Genomic DNA, 12,648 nt, shown 5'->3' with positions numbered 1-12,648 from the left:
TTCCTCACAAATATGAAAGGTTATGATCACAGTAGTGGTTGAATGTAAAAATTTGGCATGCTTTCTCTGCAGCCAGGATTACTCTAGCGAAAGGTGTGTGTACCTGTAAATGACTGTTTTTATATCTTATTGACCCAAAAAAGTGTTGTTGTTTTTTCATAGTGTATGTCACCAGCCAATTTGTCATAGATTGGCAAACTTAATTTTGCAATTTGATTTACTTGTACATTGTATGACTTTACCAAATTGACCACATGTAATGTTATGTCTTCATTACAGAAATGAAAGTGATTGATATGTTGAGATTAGTTGGATTGTACGATGTTGAATTAGTTAAGACATCAAAATGGAGAATTTGATGGAATGTGAATGTGATAAAAAATTTTATGGTGTTAATGTGTTGATGAAATCAATACAGAGCATGAATAAAGCAATGATGAAATTTATGCCAGATTATCATCTTGGGAGATAATTTACATCAATTAGACTGCTTGCTGACACTGTGTGTATCTGTTTTCATCTTTATCATCATTACAGTCAGACCTCTCCTGTCTGGCCTCCCTTTATCCGGGTTTCTTTATTATCTGGATGCAATCTCGGTTTGTGCAAGTGTTTTTTTTTGTCCAAGGATTATAGGGAAATGGGGATTTCAAACTCAAACAAAACTCCTACACAAACTCACATGAATTACATGAAATTCCCAACATGATTAACATACATTTACATCTAATTTTCATGTTAATAACATGCCATTAGATATTCATTACCCCAAAATCACCACAAGAACATGGACAGAAACTCTTCATTAAATCAGGGCACCATGGTGCAGGCAATCGTTCATTGACTAAATTATCAGAGAATTATGAACGCAGACCAGCTGGCAAGGGCGTGACATGTTCGCGCAAAATTCATACATGTACAGTACATGCAGCTACCGCTAGGTAGGCAGCTGTGTGTTTTAATCATTGAGTCTCCCATATCTGGCCAAATCCTTTATCAGGATGAGCACCAGGCCTGACATGTCCGGACAGGAGAGGTCGGACTTTACATGAACATGCACAGAGAAAACCTGTAGTTGTGTACTGTAATGATCTGGAATGAGCAGAAGAGTGTAAGAAGGGGAAGAAAGTGAGATGGAGATGGACAGAGATAGAGAGATTGGGGGGGGGGGGGGAGGGGGCAATGGAGAGAGGGAGATGCAGTGTCACAGGACATGGGAAGAAATAGATGTGATATGGTGTGCTGATGATCTGATTGATTTTTGTGTTTATTCTCAGTCACCATGAGAAATACAAGCATATACTGCAAAGTTTGTCTTTAATTTGTGATAATCCAAAAGGAGGAAGAAGGAATTTGGATGACATGCAGTGAGGAGGTAAGATTTATTAAAAAAAAAGAAGAAAAATCTGTGAAAGGGCCAACAGAATGTATTTGTACCTTGTTGAACAAAGCGAGACCAAAGCAACAACATATCAGTGAAATTGAGAGTGAATTTCAACAAAATCATGAAAGGTTAGACCATTTACGGTGATTACAGGGTGGTGATTTGGCTTAGTCTGTAGCGCATCTGCCTCCAGATCCAAAGGACCCGGGATTGATTACTGAGTCTAACTAAGCAATGTTGTGTGTAATCATACCATCCCCTCTAGTAAGAGGCAAAACACTCTGTCCCCCAGATGGGACATAAAGTGGTGGTCCCATGTGTGAGAGAGTCACAACTCGTATGTTAATACAATATGTAGGTCCTGCTTCATTCATTCATCGCATAGAGCAGGGTGCATAACCCAGTGAAGTGGTCCCGCCTCACATCCAACTGGACCCTATGGAAGACCAGCTAGTGCAGAATAATATGGGCTACCCAGCCATATCAGATGAAAATAAAACAGACAAGAAACACACAATTTGTGTTTCTCAGACATCTCAAACTTTGGCATTCAATAAACACCTGGAAAGAACTTTCTTGTTCAGTGTCAGTTTAATTCAGTTTGCATAAAGTTCATTAGTTTTGATTTTGATATGTCAGCAGAGAACTTATTTGGACATTCTACTTTCTTCATTGCCATACAATGTATTGAAGATTTTGAATGATACCAAGTAAAAACACATCTTTAAACAATGGCAGTTGATCCATTCTTGCAAACTAAAAAAAAAAAAACTTAAGATGTTTGAGTCTTTAAGAAAAAAAAGAAGAAACTGAATACATAAAACATCACATGACCAAGGCAAACATTAGTAAGTCTTCTGAAAAAAAAGGAAACTGTGTTTGCTTCAAACACAAGAAAATACCCGGGTGTTTATCATTTTGTGCTTAAAGTCTATCTATCATTTTGTGCTTAAAGTCTATCTGAGTCTTTTTTTTTTCAATGTCTCTCATTCAAATTGATATGGCTTGTCTTGTATCTTGTCTATAGATTGGTTTCTTTCTAAAAGTTTTTTTTTTCTTTTAGAAACCAAAGTACACTTTTCCTGTTTATGACATTATAAGCTAGAAATAATGTCACTCAAGAAATGATCTGCACATCCATGCACTTGATACCTTATCAGGAATGGAGGACTTCACAGTGTGTGGAAATTGGTAGTGCTCTGCTCAATAAATCAGTCGTGTAGAGAATTTCTCTCAAGAAATATTAATGAACAAACAGGGATATTGAAGCAAACAATGAATGTGACATCTGTCCCAACAGACGAATCTTTCAGACACACAAACACAAAGTAATATAGGCTGTAATAGTAACGAATGAAGAGTTGAGATATATTATGTTAATCTGCTATTCCAAAAAAAGAGGAAGCGGAAACATTTTTAGCAAGTGATTTTAAATCTGACCTATTTGTCAGTGGATCTTTAATTGAACATCTAACATTAAAAAAAAATAATCATCTCACGAGAAGCATTCATGGAGCACAAACTTCTCCAAGGTCTTGTAGGGACGCTGACGCCATAGAACTTTCCAAGCATCCTTTAAAACATCTTGGATCCAATTAATCATGAACTAGATCAGTACTGATATTAATCACCTGTTCCTTTCACCACAACAGACCTGTCTTATCATCTATCTATCTGTACATCTATGTATGTGTGTATTTACCTGTATGTATGTATCTATCTATCTATTCATCCAACTATCCATTTGCCTAGTATTCCATCTACCAATCTATCTACCTGTATTAGTAATTTAATTGATTAATTAATTAATCTATTTATTCATTTATGTATTTATGTATTTATTCATTTATTTATATATGTATGTTTGTATCATGTATGTGTGTAAGTATTTATTTCTTTATTTATTTATCTATCCATCTATCTCTATCTGTCTCTATTCATTTATATATTTATTTATCTATCTATCTATCTATCTATCTATCCATCCATCCATCCATCCATCTATCCATCCATATCTTTCTATCTATCTATCTATCTATCTATCTATCTATCTATCTATCTATCTATCTATCTATCTATCTATCTATCTATCTATCTATCTATCTATCTATCTATCTATCTATCTATCTATCTATCTATCCATCTATCTATCTATCTCTATCTACCTTATTTTCTATCTGTATCAGTCTTTCCATCTTTCTCCAAACAGCGTTCTCCACAGCTCTGAGAACCTTGCCTTGTCACAGGTGTTTCTCGGTACAGGTGTATGCTGTATGTTCATAGGAAGGCAATTCCAAATTGGAAGGGGGTATGAAACGTAGCTTCATGGAGAGGGACAATTTCACAATTTCAATATTCAGGCTCGTAATTACTAGCCGGAAGAGAGAAATACAACTCGAAACATTAATCCAGTGTGACCCATCTAAGGAAATGATGATATGTTGGCGGTAAAAAGGTCAAAACTGATATATTTTTTTAAGAATATTTGTGCGCTTGTAGGTTTCCTTAATGGACGCGTCCACCGTTGTCAATAACGCTGTGAGTCTTTGAAATGGAATGCGTTGTGAATAGGAAGGCGTTGAACTGCACGGCTGACGCGAACGACCGAGTGGTAGCCGTGTGGGGGCCGGGGATCAAGCAGCCTATGCCAGCCGTAAGAATTCGTGCTAAACGTACTCCGTCCACGTTCGCGTACAATTCAACCAGCAGTCAGCAGCAGCGGTGATGGCATGTAGCTGAAATTCGAATACTACAGTCTACACTGTTCCAGATGTTGTTTACATCGCAAAAGTTAAAATATTGACCCAAGAAAGATGGCTTAATTTTGACGAATGTTTCGTATAGCTTACGTCAGAACTGACCAGAACTACTGGAGGTGCTGATCTATATTATGTGAGTATCGTCTAGTCTATTGACAATCTTCTCATCAGTTGAGTTATTTAGATTCTCCAACAAGAGCAGAAGAGTAAGCGAAAGACGCTAATCTTGACTTGAAGCTACTAAGAAATTTTCACGTTTTAGCTCACTTTAAAGGCTTTGCTGTACCGATATTCGTGGTGGGACACCTGCACAATATATGTATGCAAACTAGGTCTACAACATTTTTAAACAAGCTCGGAATCAGGATGTAACTTGCCTTGCCTTCCTGTAAACATGGTAAAGGCTGTAGGTCCTATAACTGATCTCTGTTCTACTGACTACAGTAGGTCCCTACAGAAAATTCAGTAGTATTCTACTGGCTGCCTGCCTGTGGTCTGTGCTGTGGATCTATTGACCTGACAGCTGACAGTTTACTGGATCCTGGCTGGGGTACATGTACATCACTGTTCAGTTCCCCGGTAGTTGCTTGAAAGTACTACATTGTAGGTCTCGTCTAGTCACTTCACCAATGTGGTAGTAGATACAGTCAGACATGGTATACCGGACAGGGCAGCATAGCAAAATTCTGGCCGTACACATCACTGCGTAGACATCAAAAGCCCAAACAAAGTTCTGGTCAAATTCCGCTCCCAAATGTGAACGTATGTCTAGGAAATGTGCGGAATAACGCTGTAATAACAAGATATTCGATGGGTAACGATGAAAATGCAAAATTTTAACCAAAAAGGTTCAGTCTCAGAACTTGAACGTGAAACCTGAACGGGGTCACGCTAAACTCGGACTCGGGGATATCTCGGCCTCGCTTTGACGGCGGGATGAGTTGTATTGGTTGTTCCTCTGGATTGTACAGTGTTAGTACTATTTTATGGGAGCGGCCTGTATAAACTACAATTTAGCGCTTCGCGTTCCGACTACTCGCAGTAATGGTTCGAATTGTTACAACGCGCGCATCAAAAACCTCTTTGGCGCGCATGCAAAATTAGTGTGCGCCTATCAAGCACCTCTAAAAACAATCAAAGATGCTTGACAAACAACAACAAAAACTTTAAAGACCGCGCGTCTCAGCAACTGAGGTGATGTGCGTATAGGTTTGAGGACCGCGCGCTGTCTATTTTGTTTTGTACAGGATTAGCACGCACTTTCCTGTCTGTTCAGTTAGGCCTCGTTGGGTATCATACAGTAGAATATGGCGATGATGCGTGTATTGTCTGAAAAAGGGTCGAGTTTTCCCCGAGACCGAGTTAGTCTGGAGCCTTCTGGAATAAAAGTCGGTCTTCCTACTTTTATTATATTTCTCAAAATACTCCAAAACGACTCATCATTGCGGCGAACCGCGTCAGCCAGGTAAGTTTCTCTGTAGACTCTTTCGATATATTGCAAGCAAATATGAAATGGTGCCAGACGGGTTCTCAAGCCCTTGCCAGAACTTTGTTTTCACTTTAAATATGCGTGGGACTGTAATGTAGGTCTACTAGACTTTTATACTGAGCGTAGTGTTGTACTGTATGAGCCGAAATTGCCAAAAAAAAAAATGTAGCAACACTAAGAAATTCACATTTTACTTCAGATTTAGAAGAAGATGTCAATATACATGTATCACAAGATTTTGTTGTGTAAATTTTTCGAAATGTTCATATTCTGACCTTTATTTACCCTACAATACGAAATTTCAGCCTCATTTGAAGATTGATTTTAATCTTTGTCGTCCACTCAGTACCGGTATGAATGTGTTCGATAAATCGTGGGAATGAATTGGGATTCTGGTGCATGGACAAGATGTGAAGGACATCAATTATTAAATTATGAAAATTGTGTGCGGAATTATTATGCGATTTTACACTGCGCTAAAAGATAACTTTTTGTAGCTCCAGGGGTTAACTTGAAGTCTACGCTTTCCAAAAATTGGAGTGAATAAAAAGTGTAAATCATTTGCAAAATTCATAATTTCCAGGACTTTGTGAATTTAAAAGTGGGGCAATTCCACAATAACACCATGACACTTTTGAGTGTAATTTCACTCATCAAATGTACAGTACATAGTATGTAAATATTACTTGTTATTTTTGGCTGAAATTTCATTGTCTCAGTATGAAAAGTGTACGGTGATACGACCCACTCTCGTTCGTACATTACCAAGGAATATCTATTTAGTCTATGGTTCATTATGCTGTGTAAGAAAGCAGTGAAACACAAATTTTCTATTTAAAAGGAGTAATAAAGGTTCCTCATCTGTAATGGCTGAGAGAACTAGCGAAAGAACATCCACAATGCTGTCACCCTGCGATTGCCAGTCACGGTGCATTGTGGGCAGTGTAACAGTGATGTCCATGGCAGAGAAGAGAGAAAGAAAGATTTTTATAATTCAAATGTAAGAATAATGAATGAAAGAAAGCAAAAAGAATGGAAATAAATGAATTGAATTAAATTGAATTGAATAATCCAATGCAGCATGTGCATTCAAAACTGTTTACTGCTGGAGCCACCAGCCCAAAAGCAGGCCCTGACTGGCTCCATTTCCATAACATAAATGTAGTTCCCATGTAATAAAAGGCATACATGGGCTTTTGAATTTCTTCTAAAATCGCAAGTTACAGTACATGATTGAGATTGAAGGTGTGCAAGTTGTGTGCAGTCTTTTATTAGTGGCAGTCTGTCACAACGGCTGGTTTGTTTACGATGTTAGCCGGTGATGACCTTCGGTAATCAACTTCTGGGTTTGCAAAAAGCTGGTTTCCAAAACTCATATTTTTATTTTTTTTCTGTGAATTTAATTGTTTATTAATGATTTCGCAGATCATGAGATCATTCAGATTCATGAATATTTTGTAAATCAATAAAAGTTAAATCTTTGTGTGCTTTAATTTTGAAATGAATAGTTTATTAGAATTGCAAATCATGTGTCATTGAAGATTTACACTGTGTGTAACCGTATTTTTTATGCCATTTCAAACACAATGATTCAGGTATCAAGACTTCTCTAGTCCCTTTCATGTGGCTATGAATGCAGTGGTCAACAATTGATGCATAGGCCAGCTGCAGTTTGCATCAATACAATGTATTTCCAAATGCATACTGACTAGTTGCCCAGCTAGATTTTTTCTGTTTATTTTCTTTCATCATCACTCAGTGTATTCAATCGATGAGGCACACATGACACAAATGTGGCATAAAAAGAAACCGAGTAAGCATAGCCAGAGTGTGCCCATAATTAATCACAGACAGCTGCTGCCGACTCTAGTGCCTCTTTAGTGAGACTTATTGACTTTTTAGTGTACATTGTACACATGTGTGTAGATGAAGGATGGCTGCCTCGGTGTTGAGCTGGTCTTGTGGAGTGGCTCATGTTCGTGTGCGTGTCTGAGTGAGTCCAGGTGTGTAGCGAAATTGCAAGGTTTGTTAGCCATCATATCGTGCATACAACGTTGTACATGTACAGTATGTACCAAAAGTGATTTTGTGAGGCTTCATCCGTTGAACGTGCATCTGCCTGTAAACATCCCAATCCACAGAGAGCATAACACACACACTATAGGCCAACTGTACTTAGACTTTATGAATATCTCACATTTACCCTCTATCTGTCGTAATTGAAATGTTTCAATTTTATTGTTTTGATTTAAGATATAAATATCAAGTGACAGTGTCATTAAAAGTGTGCGAGTCCCCCCCCCCCCCCCCCTTTGTGAGTAGCACAAGTAGAGAATTGTGATGATATGTTTATTCTGTTCCTGACTTTTTGTGTGATGTGCTCTCAATCTTTAAGAGTGCAAAATGCAGGTTTGTGTTTGTAGCACTTATATTTTATGTACAGAAGTGTGTGTACAGTAAGTCCACACTATAAGCGCTATTTTAAAAAAAATGCAAAATGTGATTAGTGTTCAGTATTATACATGTATGTATCATAGATAATAGTTTATGATTTAAAGTTCTTTCATAAGCTGTTTAATATACCAGATATGATTGTACCCTCTGTAAGCAAACCTTTTCTTACTAATGAAATTGTTATATTGTATATCTCTCTCTATTTTTTGACATGTGAATGTTCCACTCTGTAGTTGACAAGTGCTGTGATCTTTCTCAAACTCATGGAGTAATGTGTAAATGTCTTCCTCCTTCTTTAGCTCAGAGATTGTAGACTGATGTGAAATCAATATGTTGTAGACTCTTTGGATATCCTGTTTAGACTTACACGTGTAGTTGAGATCAAATGGTGCGAATGTGTACTCTGCAAGGATGTTTCTTACAGGTGTTGAAATGTCTCATTTTTCTTTTCTTTTCATATTTCTTTTCTTTCTTGTTTATTTTACTGTATGTTCCCTTTTCTTTCTTTTCAAAAATGCACTTTGTGTATGTCCGCCATTAGTGATCTTTCTCAAACACATGCTAAAGATATATTGTATCTCTTCTACCTGTTCCTCTGGCTTGTGCATTCTAGATTCCACCATGCCAGTGTCCAGTAGCATCCAGGTCTCCCTGAGCGAGGTGCTCCAGGTGAGGGGTGCTCCCCTGGAGGAGGAGGAGCTATGGAGCATCCTGTGTCAGAGCTGTAAGGCCATTCAGGACATCTTCATCCGAGGTCAGTTGTAAGGAGCTTGACTTTGCCTAACAGATAGTGTGGGCATGTTAGACAAATGTTGACACTGTTCATGTTCTGTACGCCCTCTCACTTGCAAATTGATACAGTCAAGGGTAGTTGGTAAAAAAAGAAAAAAAAAAGAAAAAAAAGGACACTGGAGAGCAGTGGTTGTACATGCATCTAATTTCAGCGAGAATGTGGTGATATAGGCATATGAATGAATGACAGGGACAGTCAAATTCAGTTCTCTGTGGTTCATTGTAGAAATGAAAGGATACTTTACTTCATTTAAATGTGACATTTTCAGTTGTTGAGTTGACATTCTATACAAATTGTAACTTTTACAGAGAAGCATCAGTAACTGTGCAGAAATACTTGTAAGAGTACCAGTACATCACTTTTTACAGGTGACATCAGACATACTTAAAAGGAGAATATTGTGTCCTGCAGTGTTTCTCTGTTTTAGATTGTGATGGAGATAAAAGTTTAAGAATGATTTGAATCGGAACTTGCATTCCATGTACGAGCACAATATTACCTGTGCACTATTTGTGTGATCACCCCCACTTCCATCCCCCCCCCCAAAAAAAATAGAAGTTGATTTGATGCAACATGGTGTGATGTTCTCTGCAGGTCATGCGGTGGCAGCAGACGGCCCGAGTTTTGTGGTCAGTCCGTACACAATCCTCTTTAACCCCAGTGGCACGGTCAAGTTTGCCGAGAGCATCGACGTGACCCTTCCCAATATTGCCAACTACCTTCCCCCTGAGGGGATTGGCGGGCACACCTCATTCTCCAATGCAGTCGTAGAAAAGGTAAACTTTCATCCACCAGTGAAAACAGTACTGAGTGGACAAGCTTACTGAATTTTTTCTTTGCAGTCATAAATTACAGTTGTTGTTTTTTTTTATGCACTGATGCTTGTCTAATAATATCACAAATGTACATTTTTTGTTTACTCTTAAGATTTTTGGTCAATGATCTAACATTTTCCTATGCAATATGCATTGCTGTTATATTTCATATATTTACAGGAGCGTTTTCAAAAGTGGGGCCCCACTTCCGGGTTTCATGAGCTAACAAGAAAAAAAAAAAAAAAAAGAGGGGTCCTCAGCTCATCTCTCCCCTTCCATTTCTGGGTTTCTTCAGCTCACAAGAAAACAGAAAAGAAAAGAAAAAAAAAGGTCCTCAGCTCATCTCTCCCCTTCCATTTCCGGGTTTGTTCAGCTGACAAGCAAAAAGAAAAAACCCACAAAAAAAAACAAAAAAAGGTCTTTAGTGGAAAAACATAACCTTACCGCGCTCACACTTCAAGATCTCTATCTATTTCTGTTTAGTGCCACTTACGTGTACGTACTTCCGGGTTAAAAAAAGTGTGGGGACCCAAAGTGATAACACCTTATGTATTCCTTTGTATTCCTTTGTATTCCTTTGTATGGTGCACAAAAAGTGTGGGGGCCCAAACCCCCAAGGCCCCCACGGTTCCGCCGGCCATGATTTACATTTTTGTTAGCAGTTACAGGTTACATGTGTACAGACTCGAATGGGCATGATACATTGCTAAATGAAGAGGGTATAGCAATGTGTGTATTTAATATACTGTACATAGCTTGCAAAAAGTTGATGCTATAGTTCAACACAGAATCATATCACTGTATGGTGCAAAGTAATCATGTAACCAGTATCAATCAGCAGAACCACTATCTTGCTTTCTCAGCTAATGTTTTGAGCTTACATTGTATAATCATCTGTGAATAAGGATCATGTACCAGTAATTGTAATTTTATACATATATATGTGGCAGTACAATGGTCTTTGAGTGAGTTGTGTAGCCTACAACTTGTCAATGTTGGGAGAAAAAACCCCAGTCAAATACAAATGAGATAGCATAGCAAGTTGTGACTTTAGTGGGATGGGTTCAGATGCATTTCTGTATCATGGCTATTGTGTCTTTAGATGTACATCTATGCCCTGGGGAAGTCCCTCCTCTGGGCCTCAGACTACATGCGTGTGCCCTTCAGCAGCTCCGTCATTAGCCCAGCCCTGCGGTCCCTCCTAATGGCGATGTCGGACAACAACCCCGCGACTCGCATGGCCCTCATGCAGATACTTGAGGTATGGTGCTTCATACTTAAGCGTGTGTGTGATGTGATTGATCATGGCTTTGTCTCCATGTGCCAAAGGGTGGTATTAACCCTTATTATACAACACATTTAAAGTATCTACTGTAGCTTTTTCTTATTGGTCAATTGCTCATCACGTGACATGCAGTTACACTATGTAAAAGTACAATCTGTACCATTGCATGCTGTTGAGGTGTACAATATTGTTTGAGCAAAAATGGATAGTGCACAGCTGGCGTCACCAATTTACTGTCTAATGATAATGTAAAGTATTCATTCACTCATCATTTAACTGTCAACAACTTCCACTGAACGCTGTCGCATAGGACTGACAGTACTCTGCCCTCCATTCGCCTTTCACTAGTAAATGGTTGCCATTTCTGTACAAATTTCAAGAATTGGTGTGGACCACATCTGTTGACGTGTGAGATGTTGTACAGAACAAATAGCATACAATTTGTATGTGGTCTTTATTTGTGCAATGGAACAAGATTTCACACAGATGAAAGATGAGACACACTGTTCAACTTGGTTTCACCTCGTTGAATATAACAGCTCTATTGTATCTTCCACCTTGTGCAAAATCTTGTGCCATTGCACTCGTGACCATTTACTACTGGTATACTGTGGTTACTGTGCTTTCTTCTTTGATTGGCATGCAAGCTGGAACGCTTCCTTCCCCGATTGGCACAGATATCTAGAAACTAATTGCCCATGAATAGAGATTACCAAATCCCCGTTAATCCCTATTGTGTTGCCATGGTCTTCTCCTTGGACTGTTGCCCATCACTACATCTGAGTGGGGCTGGCTAACTGTGTACAACTAGGTCAAGTTTGAATGGTTTACTAAATGCTGATAAACACAAGCTTGGCTAGTAGCATTAAAGGTCCTGTTTACCTGGGAACAGTGATTTAAAAAATGTTCAAGATATCACATTTGATGCATATATGTAGGTCTGTTGTATCACAAAACATCCTGCCAACATTTTTGCAATAAAGCTTAGAATATAAGGAGATATCAGTATTTTTCTCATTAAACCATAACTGTAGACGGTTTAGTCTTGCAACATTTTTATTATAACTATTGTTCACATTTTGTCTATTTAACAGTACCTAACATTGATTATACGGATTCAAATTTTTACAATGGTTGTTTCTATCCCAAACTCTCATTCTGAAACTATTTAAAAGCACTACTGTTGGGTTTTAGTTTCATCTGCAAATGGTAAATTATGCCTTTAAGTGCCAGGGCACAGTAAGGGTGTCACAAAGTTTCAATTCAACATCTATTAAAAAGATTTATGATATTCACTGTATGAAATTCACACTACTATGACTGTTATAGAGTCTAGTCCTTGGTACAATGTATATTAAAAATAGGTTATGATAAAGCTGCCTAAGAGTGTTTGTATTGTACTCAAAAAGATATGGTATGCATGAGCTTAGATATGGGAAGTTTAGCATGTTGAGCTCTGTATATGTCAAGATCATGAAATAATGTTTTGAAGATTTTCACTTCACTGTATTCTTCAGTGGTTTATAGGTGGATATCATATTCATGGAAATAGTCTTATCACTCACATATATTTGAAGACAAAGAGTCAAGAATTTGGTTTAGCTTGTGTATTGTCTTGTCAGTGAATCAAATCATATCTTCAGGTCAGTGTTAAGTTCATATTCTGAGG

The 12,648-nt window shown here is 38.1% G+C and overlaps 1 protein-coding gene across 1 annotated transcript in view; it reads left to right on the top strand.

Annotated features, from left to right (window-relative positions):
• The first annotated feature begins 8,707 nt into the window (after positions 1-8,707).
• Positions 8,708-12,648, top strand: part of LOC139720738 (tyrosine-protein phosphatase non-receptor type 13-like) — a 58,068-nt gene continuing 54,127 nt past the window's right edge. Inside the window, exons 1-3 of the mRNA XM_071632093.1 lie at positions 8,708-8,840; positions 9,474-9,655; positions 10,797-10,955. Of these exons, the coding sequence (XP_071488194.1) occupies positions 8,708-8,840; positions 9,474-9,655; positions 10,797-10,955 (474 nt within the window). The remainder of the gene's footprint in view (positions 8,841-9,473; positions 9,656-10,796; positions 10,956-12,648) is intronic.

This window comes from Diadema antillarum, unplaced genomic scaffold (genome assembly GCF_040938485.1).
Source record: "Diadema antillarum isolate AM-2024a unplaced genomic scaffold, OU_Dant_1.0 scf00000132, whole genome shotgun sequence".
Classification (NCBI taxonomy): Eukaryota; Metazoa; Echinodermata; class Echinoidea; order Diadematoida; family Diadematidae; genus Diadema; species Diadema antillarum.
Note: the sequence above shows the minus strand (reverse complement) of the source record. Positions and strands in the feature narration are given on the sequence as shown.